The sequence below is a fragment of the Manacus vitellinus genome, unplaced genomic scaffold (assembly GCF_001715985.3).
Source record: "Manacus vitellinus isolate BGI_N305 unplaced genomic scaffold, ASM171598v3 scaffold_14_pilon, whole genome shotgun sequence".
Taxonomy (NCBI): domain Eukaryota; kingdom Metazoa; phylum Chordata; class Aves; order Passeriformes; family Pipridae; genus Manacus; species Manacus vitellinus.
In genome coordinates, this window is record NW_021939063.1 from 14,534,279 (window position 1) to 14,557,862 (window position 23,584).

The 23,584-nt window shown below is 41.2% G+C and overlaps 1 protein-coding gene across 2 annotated transcripts in view; it reads right to left on the reverse strand.

The window, feature by feature from the left end:
• The window catches only part of USP4 (ubiquitin specific peptidase 4), a 33,100-nt gene extending 9,522 nt beyond the window's left edge, over positions 1-23,578 (reverse strand). The window contains exons 1-12 of one of the 2 annotated variants that reach the window (XM_018068556.2): positions 23,440-23,578; positions 23,094-23,224; positions 19,515-19,641; positions 18,272-18,417; positions 18,027-18,088; positions 11,486-11,629; positions 10,748-10,865; positions 9,313-9,486; positions 8,520-8,678; positions 7,487-7,711; positions 6,686-6,769; positions 5,915-6,009 (exon numbers count right to left, since the gene is read on the reverse strand). In XM_018068556.2, the coding sequence (XP_017924045.1) occupies positions 5,915-6,009; positions 6,686-6,769; positions 7,487-7,711; positions 8,520-8,678; positions 9,313-9,486; positions 10,748-10,865; positions 11,486-11,629; positions 18,027-18,088; positions 18,272-18,417; positions 19,515-19,641; positions 23,094-23,224; positions 23,440-23,533 (1,559 nt within the window). In that variant the 5' untranslated portion in view covers positions 23,534-23,578. The remainder of the gene's footprint in view (positions 1-5,914; positions 6,010-6,685; positions 6,770-7,486; positions 7,712-8,519; positions 8,679-9,312; positions 9,487-10,747; positions 10,866-11,485; positions 11,630-18,026; positions 18,089-18,271; positions 18,418-19,514; positions 19,642-23,093; positions 23,225-23,439) is intronic. The other variant, XM_025894716.2, reaches the window with a different exon arrangement.
• Positions 23,579-23,584: the final 6 nt, after the last annotated feature.

Here is a 23,584-nt window from a genome sequence, read left to right on the forward strand (position 1 = left end):
GCTGCCTTTGTAATTACCAACAACTCTAAAAAGTGTCTGAAAACTGCTAAGCAATAGGGTAGGACTTGACCAGCCCTCATCAGCTTTATGAAGGCTTCAGGTCTGTGGTTACAATTCAGAAAGGAGGCAGTGAGCAATGAGGGAACTTTTGTTCCCTTGCACACTTAAGTTAAGCAAGTGCACAGGAGCATGGAAAGCTACAGAAGACCAGGCAGAGCTACATGAAAGGGCACTGAAAGCAAAACATATTCTGAGCTAAATACCAGGTTGTATGTTACTGAAACATTCCCTCCCAAGTGCTGGGGTCTATGATATTAACTCCAGCTGCAAAAACACTGTGTGGACCCCAAGTCAGTCTCCAGCAACAACTAGGAAGTGTATTTTGTAAGAGAATGGAGAAAGGCAGGAAAAAATGCCATTGTAGAAGCTGAGAAACAGATCTTTCTGAACAGGGTTACTACTGCACACCCACCCAGAGATGCTGTTGTGAAATCACTACAGGATCAAAAGTAGACAGTAAGAATAAACAGAGACCTGGAAAAAACCGGGTGAAACTACTGCACATATTCTGATCTCTTCTAGGAAGTGGAGATACTCCTAAAATCTTTTTACTTTCTTTCATAATACCAGAACACCCACCATAATACCAGACAAGTAACTGGAGATAAGAGACTGCATATGTAGTTTTTAAATGTTTTTTACAGGGCAGCTTGCCCTGTAGAAGCTGATCACAGGATTTTTCTAGTCTTGCAGCAGAATAAGATTAAAAGTGATGAGGGAATTCAACCAGGAAGATTTTTACAAAGCTTAAAAAAATACAAGTTCATTGCAGAAAGGACCCAAACTCATTTCAAACACGAAAACCCCATTTCAGCAAGACCAGTCTGCTACAAGATCTCATACATGTTTCACATGTTTCACATAAAACTACCAGACTAGCTGGTCTGCTGACCTCATTAACTCATTCAATAATTGCTGTAGCCTCAGTCACATTAACAAACCTACATTTCTGCAGCCAGTCATGGTTTTGCAAGACCATGAACTCACTTAAATGTACCACACAGTATGTTGTAGGAGAAGGCAGAAAGCATGGCATGTATGGCAAAGTATATCCTACTCAAATATGCACACTTTGATAGGTTAAAGGTGACCTGCAAATCAATTTGTGAAAATTTCATCAGTGTAAACAACATGTTATATAATAATGCCCCATTAGCCAGGCTAAGAGAACAGCAGGATCTAGTTTATCCATCAAAACAGTTTTCTTCTTAGTTCCTGAGAACTAAAAAGAACTACAATGAGGGATACCCTTGAAATGGGCCGTGGAGTTTGTTTTCAAGTGGCACTTACCTGACCCCTTGTACCGGCTCCAAGCTCCAGCAGGATCCCTGGTGATGGGATATCACCAGCATGGTGCATGTGTGGGGGTTACACTGGAGCGGGAGCCGGAGGTCCTACTGGGGCTGGACTTCCCAGAACCTAAGGAAAAGAAATAGCAAGTGTTTGGGTTGTGTGCTGAACGCTGTTCTCTGCTTAGCCTGGGGAATGAGAGCATTCAGCACAAACACTGAACTCATGGCACCAAATTGATTTGCAGGCCACCTTTATGTGAGTGAGCTCTGAGCATTTGCCACAGACCTCCCTGTCCTGCCACAGAACAAGATGCCTGGAGAGAGACATTTCCAACACTATGAGAAGCTGTAGTGTCACTGATTTTTGCCTCAAGGCTTCTACCAACTCCTTACATTTCTGCATCCCACCTCTTCTCTGATGCTAAATATTAATACATCTTGCACCAGGACTACCCAACATTTCCAAGCCTGTCATGATGAGAAAGAGACAAGTGTAAAGCCTCATGAAAGAACAGGCTTGGAGAATTCCAGACCCACATTCTCCTCCCCTTTCAGGTGACTTGGGGAAGAAAATATATAGTGTTGTCCTGAGGAGACAAATCTTGAGGAGAGCCAAGGCCCACTCCAGTTGCTCTGCTCCTGTTGCAACGTGTTGTGCGAGTTCCTGCTCAGTGACATTTCCAAATACAGCACTTCATGGAAATCCATGTTCTGCTCATAACAGAGGCCTAAACTGAAAGTTGGGATTTAACAGACACTGGTGTCAAAAGCAAGACAACAGTACTTTAATTTTTTTTTTTAAATCACATCCCTGCTGGGGCACAGATCTCCTGTGGTGTTAAGTCTTCAAATTTTGAATTGAGAGATGTGCTGCCAGCTGGCCAGAGCACAGCACTAAAATCAGAAGTCTGTCAAACCACAGGAATACTGTTGTCACATGCAGACCCAGGGCTGACTACTGCCTTCAGCAAAGCAAACCTGCAGAAATACTGTAAGAGACTGACATTTATATTTAAAGTTTTCAATCCTGAGACAACTTAAGGTGATTGCAAGAAACATAAAGAAGGCAAGAACTGCCAGTTTAAGTTACAATCAGACCCTAAAAAGCTTCATAACCATTGAAACAACTTATTTCTGTTACAGAAGACAGTCACACAGGTGATCAACCTGCTGGTCTCTGTTTGGAGGGGGGACAAGGAAATCAAGGAACAAAGGAAGAATTGGATGGCAGTTGCTCATAAAATCAGAGCCTGAGGGCCTTGTACTCCCCCATCACTACATTCTTTGCATTCTCAGAGTCCAGCAAATAACCACAGACAATAAGAAACACAACCTTGGTTTGCTTATGCCAGTGGAAAAGAGGAGTGCTTTTCAAGTGAGGAAACTGTTACACCTTTAAAAGGACAATTAAACACCAGCATGGAAGGGTGCAGTCTTCAGTTTATCACAGCTTCTCTCAGAATTCACTCAGTGTGGCCATCAGGAAGGAACAAATGAAAAGAACCTGAGAGTACATCCAAATTCAAAGACCAGGCAGCAAAACCCTTTAGGAAAAGACCTCAAAAACTGGTAAGACCCACTGAGCCATCTCTAAAATTTAAAAGTACAAGTTTGGGGAACGCACACATAAGTTGTGGGAAAATACACATGAGAAATCTATTTCTGAATATGTTGTACTGAATCAACTATTTTGGATCACTTCCTTCTCCAAACTTTGTTTTCTAACCAGTGGAAGAAACTTAGCATCTAACTTCAATTACTTAAAACAAGGAGTGAGATGTACACATTACAGTTTGCCAACAGGGAAGTCTTGCCACTGGACATCGCTGGAAAATAAGAGCATATGATGAGTATATAAAAGGGACAGGATCAATAAAACATGAATTAAGAAAGAGTTCAAGTACATGAGACACTGCATACCATGCTAATTTAAATACAAGAGACATCTGGATTCTAGTAAACATCTCACATAAATACAATTAACTAATGGTCCTCAGTAATATCCCAGGTTGCATATTATACGACAACTTAACACACATCTAGGATAACATTTAGTGCCCAAGAACACACCCTGCAAAAGGTACCATGACTACCAGACAACCCCTCTCCCGTTTGTTTTTCCCTGACAAAGCTCTCACTTTAGTTTTTAAGTCATAAAAATCTTAAACTAAGATTTAGAAAGCCTGAAAAAACTTATATAAGTCAGTTTCAACTTAATGATAAGTTTAAATTCACAGAGATCTCATAGGATTCCTCAGACCCTGGGCTAAATGAAAAGAAAAAATGAGAAGCACTTCTTCAAAGGAGAAACTAAAGAAAAATCAAAATTTCTCATAAAGATACTGAAAGCACATAAAATATGCTGTAACAACAACAAAAAAAAGCCTTCTGCATATCCTTCATGTGGTCAGTTTGAAAGAGCACGATGAACTAAAAACTTAACACAGCCACGTCCTTTCATGGACAATTTTGAAAGTTTCTCCCAGTGCCACCACATTGTCACAGCCTGCTCACATCAGGCTCTACAAGCAACAGCAAAAGGGTAAAAATCCCTAAAGTAAAAGGGTAAAAATCCCTAAAGTAAAAGGGTAAAAATCCCTAAAGTAAAAGGGTAAAAATCCCTAAAGTATCACTCAAAACTGCAGCTCAGAAATCCCAAATTGAAGACCCACCCCCAACGATCCCACCTTCATCCAATTTTAAGACGAAACACTGTCTGTCCCTCCTTTCACACCCACGTCAGCAGATGACCTGAACAGATGGAAATCAAAGGGAATTCAAGAACCTTCACACTGCTATTACCATTTCTTGAATGATTTCATTAAATCTTAGAACACCTAATTGCAGACTTTTTATAACCAGACAAGGTAGGTAGATTGTCCACAGTGAATGTAACTCTGCCTTTAAAGAAGCTTTGCTCTTTATTGAACAAGTGTTTCTCTGTTGTGTTTTTGAGACAAGACTTCCTTTCAATAAAGAACATTGGGTTTTAGCTGTAGTTAGAATATTACTTTATAGATCTTTTTCCTGGCAGAAACACCCACTAAAGGGACTTCCTATGAGTGGCTTTTTCCTAATTCTTGCCCTGGTGCCTGGCTGCTTTCTCTTGCCCCTTAGTGCTGAAAAGATCTTGGAGGGTGTACACGGAAAAACAGGATTCGCAAAACTTCCTCCTGCTACCTCTCCTCTTCCTTGGAGGGTTATTTTTAACTCAGGTCAGTTCATTCACCATGACTCACAGCATCACCTCATTTACAGTTGCCCTGTACATAAAAGGAAGTGCCAATTGCAAAGGAAAATACACTTGGAGCTGCAGTTCAGCCAATGCTTCCCCCACACCCCAGAGCAGACCTGATTCAGACACTTGTTTTCTGTGCAGGGATATGATGTTATGCCTGTAAGAAAGCAGGGCTTTTTTGCAATTACCATTGTAATATCATGCTTCTTGTTTTTTTAGTGTTTTATTGGCTTTGGAGACAGACTTACAAAACTAACACTTCCCAATACCCTCCCAGACAGATTTCACAGAAGCCAAACATCCTCCCCAGCCATCCTAACCAGCCACACCTTTAGATGCAATTGAGGACAACAACAACATGAGAAAACTTTTCAAAACAAACTCCTACATTGTGTCTCAGCAAAGAGGTCACACAGAGAGCATGACAGCAGAGCAACAAGCAGAATGTCACAGCATCCCACCCAGTGAAAGGCTCCCAGTGCACCAGAGGATGTTAGGGTACGTCTTCACAGTGACCCAACAGTTTCATGGAAGCTACAATCTTGCACTGGAATGCTCTCATGTGAGGAAGACTGGACCTTTGATGGAGGGCTGGATTTGACCCTTCAGCCCCAGGTTCAGTTGTGAGCTTCAAAGTCCACTTTGCACTTAACATGCAAAAAGTTTTCAATTTCCAGCTGCAATAGAGGAACACAACTTTTGCTCTCCTCACTGGATTTCAGAGGTGACTGCAGATATCTCATCCACCACACACAAGTAGAACATCAAGCAGAACCAAATCCTCAGCTTCCCTAAGGTCCTTCACAACCACACATTTAAGAAACAAACAGTGTTTAGCACCAGTCAAGAGTCTATAAAGAACCCCCAGTCAGAGTTAGCTGGGTGTTGTTACAGCTATGATAGATTTTGGAAAGGCAGAGTACAACATCTTAAACTCCACACTCCAAGGCTTTTGGCTGATTTGGAACATAACAGTAAGCCTGAGCTAGATGAAAAATGCCAGTGGGAGCATAACTGCAATCCAGACATAGATTATCATCTCTGAAAGAGGCTTGTAGGACGTTCTAAACAACAGAACACACACCAAACTAGAAGTTCATTATTACCCAATGGCCATGACCTCCTTTGCATTAGAAAAATATCTACTAAACATTCCACGTGCTGATCTGCTGGTACGAGCAGTGCTGCATTACTCTAAGTCATGCAAAAGGTCTACAGGAAAGCTTAGGGTTTGAGGGGGGACAGGAGTTGGGTTTTATAACCTGAAACCAAAGCAAATGTTTTGCAGTATTCTTCACATGTGGTATCTTTCCACTTTACTCACACAAAGATGTCGTCTTTTGGCATGATATGATTTAACCCTTCATCCATTTGGAAGATTTTGTGGAACCGGTGATTATACACGTCTGTCACCACCATCTAGAACAGCAAGGGACATTTGCAAAGAGATTATAGTAAAAGTTCACGTAAATTTAGGTAAACTACCTTTAAATTCAAGCAACAGTTTATTCTAGTTCTCTATTTGAATTTTCAGTGCACCAACATCAGTTGTATCTGTTAAGATTGATCAACTCCAAGTCAGCCTGGTGGAAACAGCAGCACAGATCCCAGCATCAAAGTGGCACCAGGCTAGGAATTCAGGCATGGATCACTCACATCTGTAACTAACTGAAATAAACTGAAGTGCTGCACTGGCATCCTAAAAAATACCCCACCAATTGAATTCCCCCTGGAATTCAGGAAATGTTCACCTGATCCTTCATTATTAAAAGGACATCCAAGAAGAGTTGGACCCAAACCAGACATTGAACACCTCTCAGTACTAAGAAACTACACTATCAGAAGTGTTGGGGGTGAGGGCTACCTTTCTGTTCCTTTTCTTAAACCTCTCTACTGCACTGGAACTATCAGGATAAACACAGATTGTTTCATGAATCTTCTTCATTGTACAATCAAAGCACAGCATTTCAACTTGTCAGGGTTTTGTCACTAGTCCATAAAGTTCAGCTTATCACCCATTTTTAAAAGCTAAGCCACCAAAACACTTCAAGAAGAACAAACATTTATCAAAATTACTGTCTCCAGTTATCCTTACATTTTCTGCAGGAACACCAGAGAGTTTGGAAAGTGATTCACACAGATCTGAGATGGCCCCCATCATCGGCACCACAATCCGGTACTAGAAACAAAGAGAACATCATGTTTTACAACAGGCAAAATACACCAGGCAAGGCAGGGAGCAAGAAAACAGAAATGAAATCTTAAAAACTCTTAAATCTTTCATTTATAGGAGTTCAGTTCAAGTTAAGGTCACAGCCACACACTTCAAGATCTTTTGTATCTCAGGTCTACCTTATAAAGCAGGGATTTGGAGGGAATGAAAGCCTTGCACAGTTGGCCTTCTGCTGTGATCAGGCTCAGCAGTAGTAAAACCCAGAAAAAAAATAAAATCACCAGACACAGCAGCCTGCTCAGAACACAAAATTGCTTTTTCTTTATGTGGTAAAAAACATCTTAGAACCATTCTCTCCACTGCCGCTGGAGGTCAAGTCAAAAGTCTTGAAAGACATTGAAATACTGTCAATCAGTTCTTCTAAAACTGCATCAGGGCATCCAGTCACTCTGCATGGGCCCCCCACATCTTTAAAATCAGTCTATTGAAAAGGCTTTAAAAGCAAAAGGACAATTTTTCTTATTTTTTTTTTTCTTACCAAGAGGGATTGGTTTTTCATTTCTGTTTGAAATTCAGAAGCCTTACCCATTTAGAATCATAGAATATGCTGAGTTGGAAGGGATCCATCAGGATCATCGAGTCCAAAGTTGGCCCTGTCAACTTTGAAACCTAAGAGAAGGGCTGGGATGACTTAAAGAAATCTGTGTCTTCAACAAGCCTCACCTGGACAGGTCTACGCTGTGGGTCTGCATATACCAGGGTAACTTCCATGAGACGATCTCTCCTCAAGGGCAGTGGGAGGGTTAAGTAACAGAAGGGATCAAAGGTCACAGAAACTTTGGAGCATTTGGGACAAACAAGGGTAGACTTGAAAAGACCATGAAAAATATCCACAATGATAGAATCGTTCCTCAGCCTATGATTCTCCCAGGCCTCTTTTGCCACCTCCTATAAAAATATAAATAAAAAATTATTAGAAGTTATTTCTTTCAAAGATTTCTATAGCAAGGTGAGCACTGGGACCAAAGAAAACTCAGGAAATTGATACTGATGGGTAAATTACACAGGAAAGGGGGTCTACCAGTATGTCCAGCACAACACACTGGGATTTCTCAGAGAGAAAAAAAAAGATTAAATAAATATACTGCTTCTTGGGGTGTTGCCACATGCACTGTATTGTACAAGAAAAGACACACTGCCTGTTGAGAGGAAAAACCAGTCACATACACTTCCTAAAAACAGTTTTTGCACCTGGCTTTTCAATGTTCCTAAAGCACTTTTTCACCCAATCCACTTACTCTGGACTCTGCAGTTGTCAGTATGTTGCAGCTGTGTGACTGTGACAAGCCACAAAAGCCTGATCAGGGGAGCATGAGTTCACTGAGGAAAAGACATTTCACCACTATGTGTCTGATTGCATGAGAGCAGGGTGTTTGCCAGCTTCGGGGGAACAAAGTGACTGCAAGGGGCTCACATATCAGTGCTGACTGGGAAACAGGATAGGAAAAGGCAGGAAAATAAAACAAACAGAAGAGACTTTTTGGGTCTCTATAAGGAAAACCTCATAAGAGAATTACTCTTCTCCATTTAGGTAGAGTGCCACGAAGCATGACAGGGTTCTCTCATCCCAGGTACACCACTTTGTAGGGAGGATGTTCGTGTGGCCTGTGAGCAGAAGGCCAGGAAGTGTCCCAGAATCCAAATAAACACCCTGGGAAGCACCACCTGCCCTGTGCTCAAGTAAAGGGACCCATACCGAATCAGGTCTGCCATTGGCATCCTTCAGCTCCAAGTAGGGCTTCTTCTTCACTCTGTTCAAATCCTCATGCAAGCCATCTAGAAGAAAAGCCAAGAGTTCCTGGGAATCTTGCTGCTGGTATCCTGAAAACTGAGGAGCAAATCGGCCAACCTGTGTCTGAAACACAAAGGCAAGAGTGAGGGGGGTGAGCATTACCTGTGTGCAGAAGATAGAAATAAAACCACTCAGGTCCTGGCTTTTGCAGAGATCAACTCCCACTACCTTGTGTTGGCAGGAGGCCACAGGGAACTGGATGCTAACACACTAAAGGGTGCCAGAACAACTTTCCCTTCTACTTTCAGTATTTCAGCTGAAAGCAACTCTTCACACTAAAGCAATGAGAAATAATGTTACAGACTCTGGGGATGCATTTTGCTCTCCACTTTTATAATTTCACTTTTTAGATTTGTACCTTGCACATCTTTTCTCACTGATCAAAGCTCAGAGCTGGCAATTCACATGACCTGGTCTAGTTTTGTTGCAAAGATCATTCTGATTCATCTGTAAACAGCTCTCAGGCTTGGAGGTCATTTACTAAGTAACACCAAGAGCAGTAACCAACTCTGAGGAATGACAGTACTCGTTGGCAAGTTCCTGCCTGTACCCTGGAAAGCATTTATACAGAACATGAAACAACACTGAAGCAATTCTGTCCTTACTGCTTTCACAACAACAAAATGTGTGGCAGGCACATCAGCTTTCACTGCTCCTTCTGTCTCAGAGCTGTGCTCCAAGAACACGACACACTTACTTTAAACATCCGTGGGGCCACGTGGGACTGTCTCCCAGACCACATCTGTTTAATGAGCTCCGCGTAGGCTTCTGCAATCTCTCCCCTCATCCCCAGTGGGTTGTTCTGATTTATTTCAGCTTCATATTTATCTTCCAGGAAATAATCAGTCAGAGGAGGAGTATTGCTCAGACACTGAAAAAGCATTAAGGAAATGAACTTACTGCACAGGGCAATAAATCTGTGTGACAACGAAAAAACAAATTCAAATTTCACATCAGAACGGGTACCAAGTTAACGAAACTGGGGAGACCTAATTTGAGTACATGTTTAGGAAAAGAAAAAAAAAAAGAAAGAAATTAAGGTAGAAATTTGTATTTGAAGGACTGACAACTAGAAAATTAAAGCCTAATGTAAATACAAGAAAGAAAGTAACTGGTCCTTAACATGATTAGTTTGCATGACAAATTAAGTTTGAAGTGCGTTTAGATTAAGTTACTTTGACAATGAAAATTAATTTTAGAAACTCTGTCCTAGCTATGAAGTCCAAAAAAGCATAAACTGATTTAAGGTTACAGTCATGTTGAACAAAAAGAGGGGTAGTCCAAGTTTATTGTGGTACCCTGAATACCACATGCATAATGCATTAGTTATTTTAGGGCCTGTTCTATCTTTCAAACCTACCACAGAGTGACTGAAGCCATTCCACAGTATTTGTACCACACTAGAAGTTTGCCCATTGCTTAAATCAAAGTTCATACAATTTGGCTCACATTTTGTTTAGACTTCTTAGGAAAAAACTATCCCTAACAAGTTTCTGCATTGTTTAAAATGAAGAAAACAATCCCAAGCAATTAAGTTTAAAAGTAAAGAATCAATTATCATATAATATGATAACTGTTAATATGTTAATTAATTATTAATTATATGTTAATAACATATAATATGATAATATCAACATCAAATAACTGTTACAACCTCAACACCCCACACAATGACCCTGAACCTTTCCTGTGGCCATACATACTCTTAATTTTTCAAGAATCTTCAAACATGGACCCAGAACTGCAAGCAGTGACCTGCTCATGTGGCTTTTGCAGCCCACACGTGTCAGAATATCCTCCATGTCAGCCCATTTTTGGCAGAGCACAGCACTGGGACCTTATGTTACAGCTGAGCACCTTTCACTGCTTCCCCCACAGCCTGTTCAGAAGCCACATATTTCAGATCCAGTCCCTAATACTGTAATATGTTTCATAGTACTAGTGTTCTGCACATAAGCCAAACTCAATATGAATTGATTTTTTTTGTCTGGGTTTTTTGGATTTTATGAGTTTTGGGAGGTGTAGTCTCCTCACTGAATCACATTAAAACATCCTTTTATTTTCACCAATTTTAATCCACAATCTCTATGATCTTTCATTTGATTTTAGAGAGGGTTCTTTCTAATTCTCACCTGTAATGCAGAATTCATGAAGCAGGTGTTTCCAAGGTTACTGAGTCCACAAAGTCCAGGCTGTGACAGGGAAGCACTGTCCCTGCAGTTGTAAGAGTTACAGACAAATCCAGAACCTCTGGAAAAGAAGACAGCACAGTGAACTCCACAATGAGTTTATCAAGTCTCAGTACTACTTAAAAGTCACAGCAAACACAAGTCAAAAAACTGTTTAATGAAATTGTTTAACCAGACTATGTGTTTCTGCTGCTTCATAGTGGCTAATACTGAATACCAGGAACATGAAGTGTATGTGCTAACATTGGAAACATTAATCCTTACACAGTCTATTATTAATTTATGTCTCATAACACATAAATTTCCTCTAAGTACACAGCACACTATCCTAATGCAGCAAGAGTCTATGTAGTACAGAAAGAACAAGAAAATTCTCATCTGTACCTGGAAAGGCTTCTACCATAATGGCAGACGGAGAAAAGAATATAATCCCTTCCCTCATACCCCCAATCCCCTCAAAATCAGGCAATGCTTTGGCAGTTAGTAAGCTCTGGAACTTTTGCAAGTGAGCAAGGAAGAGCAGAAGGCAGTGGCTTCCAAGAGCAAAGTCTGATAAACAGGTACACAAGAGAGGCAGAACTCCTCACAGGGCACCATCACACTCCTTCCCTGTGCTGGCAAGGATGCAAGGGATTATTCACACGAAGGATGGAGAAACAAAAAGAACATTCCTGCTCTTACCCCCTGCCCAGGTGGGAGCTGTTCAGTCCATAGGAGTTACTGCTATCACCGTTAGTAATGACAGAAGTGGCAGACACTGAGGAATAAGAACTTGATGATGATTTTGAAGAGGTAGTAAAGTTTCTGCTAGTTGCAGTGCTTGATCTGGGAGAAAGGAAAAAGAAGTAGAAACAGTGCTACTACTTTTTTCATCCCCAACCCCACCTCCCACAAAAGTCCAAGGACTTGCCACGCTACAGTTAGTTACCCCATGCAGAATTTACTGCTTTGATTGTGCAACCACACTTCCAAACACTTGTCTGGAACAGAACATCAGGAAAAAAGTATCAGAAGCAGGAGCAACAATTCTTGCTTAAAGCAAAATCTGGGTCCTAGACAGAAGTAAGTAGCAATTCAGATGGTGTGAGTGAGAGGGAAGCAAGCTTTAAGTTTATCAGTAAATCACCTTGAAACAAGCAAGCAAAACCCCCTAAATCTTAACACCAAAACACACTCAACCAGCATTAAAAAGTGACAAGGTCAGTCCTTCCCCACCTGACACCCAGACCACCCATTCAAACAGAACATTAAACAGAAAGAAGATAACCAGGATGAGCACAAAGCAGTTTTTTCCTTAGCCTGGCTGATTCAACTACATTGTGGTACAACTACACATTGCAGACAAGACACACCATTATGTACATGCAGCATGCACAGCAACCCTCAGCATTTTGAGACTGGAGATATTGAAACAGATTAAAAAAGGTCATATATCCCAAGTTTATCTGGTTGTGAATCCCACACTACTACTGTCCTCACCCCCAGAACAGAACACAAGACCAAAAAGGCATTAAAGTTCAACAGTGTCCTGACATAGACAGCTCCATAAAAAAAGCAAACCTACAAGACAGTAATACACTAATAAGCTTAAATAAATTATTTGGACACTAATTAATTTCTCTAAAGCAAGAGCTGACTGGGAAATGGTCTATTCTCTCCATCTTTGCCCAAATAAACATGTAAAACCAAAAGCAAAAAGTGCAGGACACCAACAGCCACTCAACAGTGGCTACTACCCAAATGCAGAGTAGAGTGCCAGCAGAGGACAGGGCCCTCAAGCTTTGGCTTGTCCACTTATCTTTTTTAATGTGGCACTCATTCTCAAATGATGCTAACTGAAAATGCATATTCATGGCTCAGATGGTGCTAAAAGAACTATGTTGGAAAACCTCTGTGGGGCAAAAACTATGACAATGAACAAGCCATAATGGCCATGACGAGGCAGAACAGCTAGACAGCCTTCAAAGTTTGGAAATATAACAGCAGTAAATACCAACAAAATAAACACAGAAGTAAGCAAGTTACAACAGGATCTTGCAGATGAAAACACCAAACTCAAACAGCATCAAAACCTGAAATATGTTAGGGGAAAAAAAAACAAACACCAGCCAGCACAACCAGAAAGTACACTGGAAAGTATCCTAGAAAGAATGAGATCTACCAAAATAACTAAGGTAACCATTTCTGGGACAATAAATGCCTTTCTGTCATTGCATGTTGGAGGTGGGACTTCTCAAGATTACCTGGACACAAAAATAAGTTCAATGAGAGAACCAAAGGGGTCTGGACTAAACAACAATTATCACACTCATGCTGGATGAGTTTCGAGGGTCAAGAATAAACTAATTTAGCTAACAACAGCATGTAAATCTGCTCAGAACACATTTTAAAAGTTTGAAGGAGTGAATTATCTAGAAGCAAAGAAGGGCAATCTAGAAAATGCTAAACTTGAAAACCCAGCATCTCCGCTTGACATATTTGATCCCAGTGAGAGAACAGAAAAAGATGCTCAGAAAATAATATGAAGAAAATCTATTAGGGAAAAAAAGAAAAGGAGGGTAAGCTCTTAAGGGATTTCAACGTTTCAAGTAGAAGCACAGAGACAGTGCATAATCAAGAGTCACATGGCAACAGAACAGTCACAAGCACTTCAACAGTATCCCACACACACACAAAAAAGCTAAGAAATATGGGGGAGGATAAAAAAGGGATCAGAAAGCAAAGACAAGAGACAAGTCACAGAGTGGGAGAAGGTCTACCTACAAAGACATCAAGGGCCTCAAGCGAATTCCTGTTAGAAAATTGCGAAGGTTCATATAAGCAGTAAAAAAATAGAAGAGAGCCCAAAACAGCTCTTCAAGCAGGGAGACAAAAAACCAAATCAAATACACTTGGGAAGATAAAAAAATTCTAAGTACTCTTACATTTTACAGGTTATCTATCTGTAATATCTGAATGATCTAGTAAGCACAGCTGCTCCCCCTTATTTCACAAGATGTTCACAAAGGGAGTCATGATTCCAGGTGAAGGGCATAGAAAGCAGCTGAGAAAAACATTTTTCTCTGAAAGCTTCCCATTTTAAGCCTGGGAAGCTACTGTCAATGACCCCACAGTACTGCAGGCTCTCAAGAAGACTGCCTCATTCACATAGAGGAGACAACAGAAGTCCTGGATGCCAAGTATTTATCCCCAGTGCCCCATGTTTCACAGAAACATGAAGACTTTGACTGGTCAAAGGCATCTGCCCTCTCCACTGACATCTCTCACAGGATGTGACTTCTGCTCCCTTGGAAATGGAGGCCCCAAGACCTTGCTCTGAAGGAAAAGACAACTGTTATTTCTTCTTTGAAGTTTGTGACTTAGAACCTTCCCAAATATTCTGGGCTATTCAGTGGGTTACCACTGAAACTACCCTCAGTTTGCTTAGTTTGCTCTTTGTATGCACAACAGCCACTGGACTGGACTGGAAGGTGCCAAGCTCCTGCAGCTTCCCTTTGACCACCACAATGTTTCTGACAGGGAGAAACACATTCATTTACATCTGATCAACAAAACCTATACAAGAGTAAACTATAGTAAAGAAAGACTTCATATAACCATGCAACAGTTCAGGGCTTGAGAAAGTAACTTCACAGCTTTGAGGACAAGACTCCAAGGTACAACTGCTCAGTCAGTCTTCCTGCTTAAGCACAATTTAAGTCTCTCAAATTAAAACCTGTCTGAGCTAAAATACACCTCCTAGAAAAAACTCCCACCACAGTTTCACAGTGGCCAGCACCAGCCAATCCAGCAGAGCACAGATAAACTCTCCCAAGGATCAATACCCCTTACAGTCAGAAGAAATGTGCATTTCATGTGCAGCACAACCTCCAGCTTCATCATCTGGACATTGGTTTTTGCTCATCTCTGTCTGATGCCTGGAGAGTTCCTTCTTCAATTTTCATTTCTCATATCCCACAGAAGCCTTTAAGTGCTACAATCACCTTTTAAATTTCTCACCAGTATAATACTTTAACTACCAGCACAAAAACTCTTTGCTAATTCTTCAACAATTCTCTTGGCTCCTTCTGAAACCTCTCATAGTCTACTTTCCAAATTTCCTGACAACCTCATGGGACATGATCATTTCCACACACAGTTTTATTAGCGTGCATCAGAAGATTTTTTTGGTAACTGGCACACCAATTCAGGAGAATTGGCACTCCCAGGAGACTGAACCAGGACTGGAATCACATTCCTACAGAGTCCAACATGTATTTGGGGCTCATGTTCTTCACCCCATGTACACAACTTCATCTCACAATACTGATGCACATTGCCCCTGGCTGCAGGTAAAGACAGTTGGTTTATGTCTCGCTGCAAAACATGTCAAAACCCCACATAAATGGCAAGTGAGGAGAAATCTGGACAGTTGCAGCATAAAGAGGACAAGGTCAGATTAATCTAGTACAGAAACTGAAGCCATATGGTTGATAAGCAGAAAAACTGCTAAGCTGAACAGCTTGAAAAAAATACTGTAAAAGGAAAGAGAGGGAGAGAAAAAGTGTTTCAATTGAGGGTTCCTTCAGAGCTTACAACAGAATTAGTCCTCCTCCTTTAAACTACCAATAATTAAATACTAATACTGTGACAAAAGGTTTTTGTCAGAGTGAGAAAAACTAGGATTTCCATTTAACTGACAATAAGAGATTTTCATTTAGGAAGTTCCTACATGCAAATGCCTCCTTAGCTTATGTTACACACTTAATGCTCCTCTGCAAGCTCGGCATCTGCTACAAACTCAAGCACTTCAAAGTCAGGGAATAAGGATCTGCACACATAATATTTAGCCCAGTGGCTGAAGGGGTCCTTTAAAATCACACAGTGTCAGGACACAGTGCCATCAGTCAACAGAAGAGCAGAAGAGGAAACAGCAGGAAAATTCTAGCTCCAACCAAAGAACCAAACTGTATTTTACTGCTGAATATTGCAAAGGGAGGCAGACAGTTAACGAGGCAGATGCGAAATACAACTTCACTCCTGTTTTCAAATATACCACCTCATGGAAAAGATGCTATTTTTATAGATCTAACAATTTCTTGTTTGCTTTTGATAAGAAAATGATACCCAGAATAAAAAAATGTGTGCTAAGGCTGAGCTGGAACTCTGCTAGCTCAGGATTTTATTTTGGAGTCTTGTAAGTAACAAAGAGTACCAAGTTCCACAGTCATTGATAGAGTCTCCCTTCAGAAACAAAGTATGCCCCCAGTTCTGAAATTCCTACAATGAGTATAATCAATTCTGTCTTCTGAAACCTACTTTAGTAGTAAAAGTGGTTTCAAACTACAAGAAGAAATTATTTTTGTTCTTTAGGGAGCAGCAAACTAACAAACAGGAGTGGCCAAGCATAGGCCGAATATGCCACCCAAGGACTGCTGTGGAGTTTAAGAGCATTTTTCCTGTAAAATATCAGCCAGTTGATGGTTGGGGAAACACACAGAAGGCTGCCAAACATGTGGAAAAGCTACTTCCTCTGGCAGGGGCCAGTGCCTCTGACAAGCAGCAAATGGTGTTGAAAAATGCTCACTACACAGAACCCACCCACCCCACAGTCACCTTGCACACAAGTTCTGTGAGCAGTGACTGACAAGAATTCCCAGCTTTCCAGACCTTCTTTAGGCACACAGGTAATGATTCAGGTGCTCACCATTTCTCTACCAACACTCTGTTTGGTTTATGTCATCAAAACTCTAAATTTGGGGCAAACTCTCTCATAAGCTTCTAGCATTAAAGTGATGCAGCTCAAAGGAAGAATACCAAATACTGAAGTTCTCCATGGTGTTGACTAAACAGTATTTTCTCCAGATGAGAAACAGAACATTGAAGGTGTCAATGTTTGCCTGAGATAGGATTAAGTACAAGTACAAAAGAACAGGTAATCTTGTACATATGACATAGAACAATTCTTTCAGCCACCATTATCAGCATCAAGTCAAACACTTTCACAGGTTTCATGTTATAATAAGCAAATATTCATTTTTTTGCCATTGGAAAAAATAATCTGCATACCAGTAACAATTTTCATTTACTTATCACTGGAGATTAAATCAAAGTCTTTACACAGCAGACTTGCTGTTGAAAAAGGACAATTCTGAAGCCTGGGAATGCTACAGGGCTTCTTTTTAGCTTTGCTTCATGTGGAAACAAAACATTATGATCTGGTCTTGCACAGCTGTCTCTCTAATGCTGTCAACCAGTACTTGAGTAGGTACATGATATGAATGTTTAGTTGCTTTTCACGTGATACTCCTACAGAAAGTTCACTGTAATCCCATTGGAACTCTAGTGATTCATTTACCCAGTATGATCTCTCAAAAGTGTTGTTTCAAAATAGGTTTCACTGACCTACCTGATCCATTCTTCAAGTTTAACACTAGTGTTATCTTGACCTCAAATGAGATCACTTGGCAGCAAGTTCTGTAAGTTAACTGTATTGTACAGAAAAGCATCATCAATATCAAAACTGATGGCTCCCAGGATGGGAACTGAGTAGGCCCATCAGACCAGGAAAAAAACTCAAATTCTGCTTTCTGTAGTAGGACTTGATATGAGCAGTTCCTTATCATTCCAAGCAACTTCCATTCTACACCATTCACTCTATACACACATTATTTCACCAAGTCCCCCTCCTACCCATCTCTTCTCTAAATCAGACAGCAGCAAGAGGATCTGTGTCATATTTACAGGCTTCTACAATTGCCTCTGGGGGCAGTGGGGTTGGTCAGCTACTTATCTACCCTTTTAAAGGGGGAACTCCCAGAACTCTGAGCATTCACTACTGGCAGCTTTGGAAATATACTCAAAGATCCTTTCTGTCCTACAACAGTAAAAGACAGATTATTTGTTTCTCCATGCAGTCTGCAGAGGTAGCTTTTTAAGTAGACCAGTTCAATGCAAATAGCACTTTTGTCTTCTAAGCACTATAGAAACCCTAAGCTATTTAATCCTCACACAACCTACTGGAAACAGGCTTTCAAACAGAGGCATTTGCTAAGACAAGGGACCAGCAACGGAACCACTGAAGAATATTTATATTTGAGATTTTCTCTGCTTCAAAATAACCAAAGCAAAGCAAGCCACAACAGCCATTGATAACCAGGCTTCCACAGAGAACACGTGGTCACTAAAGCCTAGCAAACAAGCTGGACAACATAACAGAAGCCTTTAGAACATGCTTGCTTACTTTGCCAGGAAATGCTGTCCAGGCCACGTGCCATCTTCATTTTTCACTTCTATTAGAACCACCTGAAAGAGAGTGCAGGTAATAAAGGTAACTGCAAGTCTGTTACACATTTTGCAAAAGCATTAACAAATCACATTATCAATGTTTGCTCAAAGCACACAAAAGCAAGTTAAAAAAAAAGTACATGAGACTGAAAAGAAAAAAAAGAAAAAAAAAATAAAAAAGAGAAAAGTTATGCCCCTTACCTGACCCTGATAGAGCCCTGCATCTTGCACTGTGCTATCCAGCTTGCTGAGCTGTTCATAGGTGTTACTCATATACCTGTTCCATAACCTGGTTTCCTTCTCAGCTGGGATATTAAATAGTTTTCTCATTTCTTTCTCGATGGTAGCTGCTCAGGAGGAAAAAAAAAAACCAACACCAAAATCCCTAAAACATGAGTGCTCTTGAAAAATAACAAAGGCAAACCAGACATTTTACATCATTGATCCTTCAAGTTCGTTTGAGTAGAAAATGTATCGTGGAAGTTATAACTACTCATACAATCTGTCTAATATTAGGTCTGAAAGAATGAAAAACTTCTGGTTTACATCATGTATATGCCTGTCAAGCCTTCAAATCAATAAAGTGCAGAACACATTGAGAACTTTCTGCCCCAAGGACAACTTCTATGAAACAGTCAATATTTGACAACACAGGCTCAAGACAGGAGTGTTTTCAGTTACTCCTGTCAAGCCAAACTGAAAAAAAGCATCTTTATGGACATAGAGGACAGCTGACAATTCTGCATTTTCACATGTGAAAAATATAGTAATGAGAGAGAGAGAGAAACCAAATTTCAGGACAAGAGAAGTGTAGAAAAAGCCAATAAGATGATGTCTAAAATACTCACACACTAGGGAGAAGGAATTGTAGAAGAATCAGAGAATCAACTGCTTTACATGAGTGACATGGATGTTTAAGGACATGTTAAGCCATGTGCTCCATAAGCTCTCAACCACAACTCCCTGTGTTGCACACAGAATCACTGTGGCTGGAAGAACCTAAGGAGGTTCCTAGTCCAACCACCCTAAGTCAGAGATCAACACTGAATTCAGACCAGGCTGCTTGGGGCTTATCCAATCAGGTGTTCAACATTCACAAGGAGATCCCCACCCCTCTGGGCCCTGCTCACATGCCTTGCTGTCCTAATATAGAAAACGTTTTTATTATTTTCAGTTGGAATCTGTCCTGTTTCAATTTACAACTATTGCCTGTTGTGACTCAGTAAACAGCCTGACTCCAAGTTCTCAGTAACCTCTGCATAGGTGCTACGAGGTTCCCCCAAAGCCTTCTCTTCTCCAGGCCAAAGGCAGCTCCCTCAGCCTCTTCTCACACACCACATGCTCCAACCCTGTCCAGTTTAACAGCATCCTTCTTGCTCTGGGGGTACAAATCACCTCTTGAAGCTGTGCTCTGAGGCTGCCTCATCTACCAGAGAATACTCACCCACAGTATCTGCTTTGCTGAAGTGGCAGCTGACGACATTGTCGGGGTCGCTGCTCTTGCACAGCTTCAGCTCCAGGAGATAAACTTCAACCTTGTAGTGCTTCACAAACAGCCCATACTCCACCACCTGCAACACAGAACAGAGCAGCATGAAGTTGAAATCCTGGGCAGTCCTCTATGGTACACTGCTCTAAACAATGCAAGCTTCTAAGAGTCTTGAGAGTCAAGCCATGAACTGAACACTGTCCTCAGTCCAGATTCAGTCACCTGTATCAGCTTGTTTGGGGGGTTTTTCTTTTGTTTTTAAAACACAGGAAATCCCAGTGCTTTCCTTCCACAGTGCAAAGTTCCCAAGGTCCCCCATCGCAGCTGAACTGATAGTGTCAGCTAATTATCCTTGAAAAACATTTGATCACACAGAGAATTCTAGAAAAAAAATTATCTTTTGCCTCCTGCCTTTGGCTAAGGTTTACATAGAGAAGGAAACAAGCCTGGAACACTTGGGCAAAATCTCTTCTATTAGAAGAGAGCAAGACAAAGCATCAATTGTTTTTCTGCATGGTACACAGAATCTGCCTCATTACTCTCTCCTTGCAAGAACAGAAGAAAGCCTTTGAAGTTGTTTTGATGACATTGCTTTACTTCAGAGTAGTTTTCAAATCAATTTTGCATTGGAGAGAATACTCCAGTAGGTGCATTTACCCATCCCAGGATATTCCAGCACATTTTTAGAAACGTTTTCTCTAAGACTGGAAACCACTTTTTACCTACACATCATAAGGCACACTGAGCCAGAAAGAAAAGCACATTCCAAGGGCCAGTTATGAGACAACTGCAACACAACAGGAGAAGAAAGAAAAAAACCCCACATCTCACCCAACAATAACAAAGAAAAAGAAAACCCCACACCTCAATTATCTCCCGGGTTCTTGGCAGCTATAAAGCCTCTGAAATTGAGACCATATTTCATTGAACAAGCTGGTATAGTTTTTAAGAGTAACAGTGTTTGAGAGGCCTTTGGACAATGCCCTTAATTTGCATTAAGTTTCAGTCAGCCCTGAATTGGTCAGGCAGCAGGACTAGATGATTAAGTCCCTTCCAACAGAAATATTCCATTCTATTCATGTGACACCAGACTTGGTATGAGCTCCATCTTCAACATTTTACAGAAAAAAACTTCACCCAGCTTTGAAAGGAAACAAACAATTAAGTGAGAATTACACTAAATTGTGCTTCCCTCTTCTGAGCTTTTAGAGGGTTGTGTTAAATATGCAAGGTGCTTTAAATTAACAAACACATTTGGAAAGATCTTCAGTATTTTGCTGTTACAACAGAAAGAGAAACTAAAGCTCCCTGGTTCAACAGCTTCTTGATAGGCAGAGTAGACTTTTTTTAAGAAAGCAAAGGAACTAAATCACAAGTTCTCCATTTCTTTTTCAGAAGGAATTTCACTAAACATGACTTCCTGTTCTCCAGTATTACATAGTTAGGAACAAATAAAGAGCCATATTCAGAAATGGAAGAGTGCTTTCCAAGAAGTTCCTGTGTTCATTAGGATGAATGAAGGGTAAGAAGAGTCTCTAATCACCTGCAGATGCTTTTTAAACACTCTCTGAGCAGTCTGTTTGTTCTCTGAGCACAACAATTCAACAGCTGAGGAAGCACATTAAAACACTTTCTAGTGGGACTCTATAGAAGACTGATCAAAAATATGGTTTGAGACTATCAAAAGAAACCTGAATCACAAATAAATCTAATCTAAGCCTCCTGTACTTGTTTTTGATCATCAAACACAGAAATGGAAGAAATATCGCCTTGTAAAATCGAAGATGCCTGAAAATTACTTCCCAGATCCTACTTTTATGGTTATTTCAATGTATGAATTACAGTTGATCCAGCTTTAGGAAAAGGCTTAAAGCATTCAAGGACCACAAGTTTAAGTGCTTTACTTCCAGTGCTACCTGGAGAATACTGTAACCAGATCCTTCCCATGTTCTACTCAGGTGCAGCGCTGCAGCTCCTGTGTCCCACTGACCCACTCTGTATTTTGGTAAGAGGCTCTTACATCCCACAAACCCACTGTTCTGCTACATTTCAGCATCTTTTTAGATATAAAAATCCACTTTGGTTACCAGGTTGACATTTAATAGAGACAGTCTCATAGCAAAACTTTAAAAACTGACTCTTAACTGGACCAGGATAACATGGCATGTTCTGTCTGAACTCTACCCCTTGGTAATTACAGTGTTGAAAGTGGCATCTGATACCCCAAGAAAAGGAGGCTCATACAGTTAAGCCTGTCACACAGGTGTTTCCCCAGTAGCTCCCAAATCCCTTGTCAACTTCTAAATCATTCAGAAAAGGGAGTGTGCAATAACAGGACAGGCTTTGTGAAATCAATTAGCCAGTTTAGGAAGGAAAGCATCCCCACTGAGAGAGGCACTGATCAGTAACAGTTCCATTCTCCCTCTCAGGGCAGACTTGCTATTCCTCAAGAAGTTCTCTGTTTATCTAAACCCACATCTCCCTTATGTGCTGTAATTCTTTCCCACTTCCCTGCTTCTTGTTTACACGGGAGTTCTGTCTACTCAGCTGAGTGAACCGAGGGTCACCTGGTGATCCCAGTTCATTCAGGGCTTCTGAAGATGTCAGGTTTTCTCTCCTTACGCACCATTTCTAGCCCACACTGATTGACAACATTCCACTACCACTGACCAGCACAAGCAGGCCTGCAAGAAAGGGATCATAGTTCCTTTCCAGTGCCACACTTTCCTGGGTCTTGCACACCTTGAAGCAACCCTTACTGTAACACAGTGCTACTTAAATGTAAGAGATACTAATTCTGTTCATGTACCAGTGCTATTTCACTTGGTGTAGAGATTAGTCTTTATGAATCCCCCAGACTGGCACTGCTCAATTCAGTCCCCGCAAAAACACAAGACTAAAATAAAACAAACAACCCCTTTTGCCCATAAACAAGAGTCTGACAGATTTCCAAAAAAGCAACTTACAAATTCCACCTTCTGGAACTCGGAACACATAAATTACTGCATTTGCCAGACAAAAGTGAGACTTACAGGACAAAATCACAAATATGTCTCAAGATTTTTGAATCACAGAATTTTGGAAGAGAAAACAAGAATCACCTTAAACTCCAGAGGAAGTTCCTAAGCCATCTGTACCAGAAGACAATTTATTCAAATGCCTCATTCTGTCCTGGAAGATCTACGGGCTTGACCAACAACCTGCATTTGTCAACAAAGCACAAACTATTCTATGCAACTTAAAAGCACTGCACCAGTCCAAACAATCATTATGTAAAAAGTTAACCAGGACAAGGTTCATGGTTCTCACCCCTGAATAATGTATCAACTGAGAACCCCGGAATATTCAGGCATTTAACTGCAATATAGGCAGGTCATTCATTCAGACAACAAGGCAAAAAGACCTCTTGTTATTATCTCCAAAGAGCTGCTGAGGATCCTGTCTTAGCTGATATCTACAAAATAAACCGTCTAAGTTTGAGGGAGAACAGAAAATGAAACCAGGACGAGGAGAACTCGATTCACCCGTACTTACTTTCCTCACAATAGGCTGCTGCCCGTCTATGCAGCCATACCACGATACTAGTTTGTTCCAGGCTTCAGTGGGCACCAACACGTAATCCAGCTCATCAATGAGGTGTTCTTTCAAACTCTGAGTTTCCGGATCTAAAAGGGAGACAGAGGGCAGAGCGTTCGGCATCAGACAGCACCTTTACATCCCCAGACCCACACACGCGCTGCCAGGGCAGGCAGAGCCCCGCCGGTCCCGCACGCACAGGGCGGTGCGGCCGTGTGCCCCCTCCGAACAGCCGGCTCCGAAAGCGAAAGCAGCGCAGGGAAGTTCCCCGGGCGAGCCCGAGGCGCGCTGCCCCAGCACTCACCGTCGAACAGGCCCGAGTTGTCGATGGGCCCCGGGAACAGGCCCGCGTTGTCCACGGGCCCCGGGAACAGGCTGGGATCGCCCGCGCCGAACATCTCCCAGTTGTCGAAGCCCACGTACTTCTTCCACTGCTTGAACCACCGGCT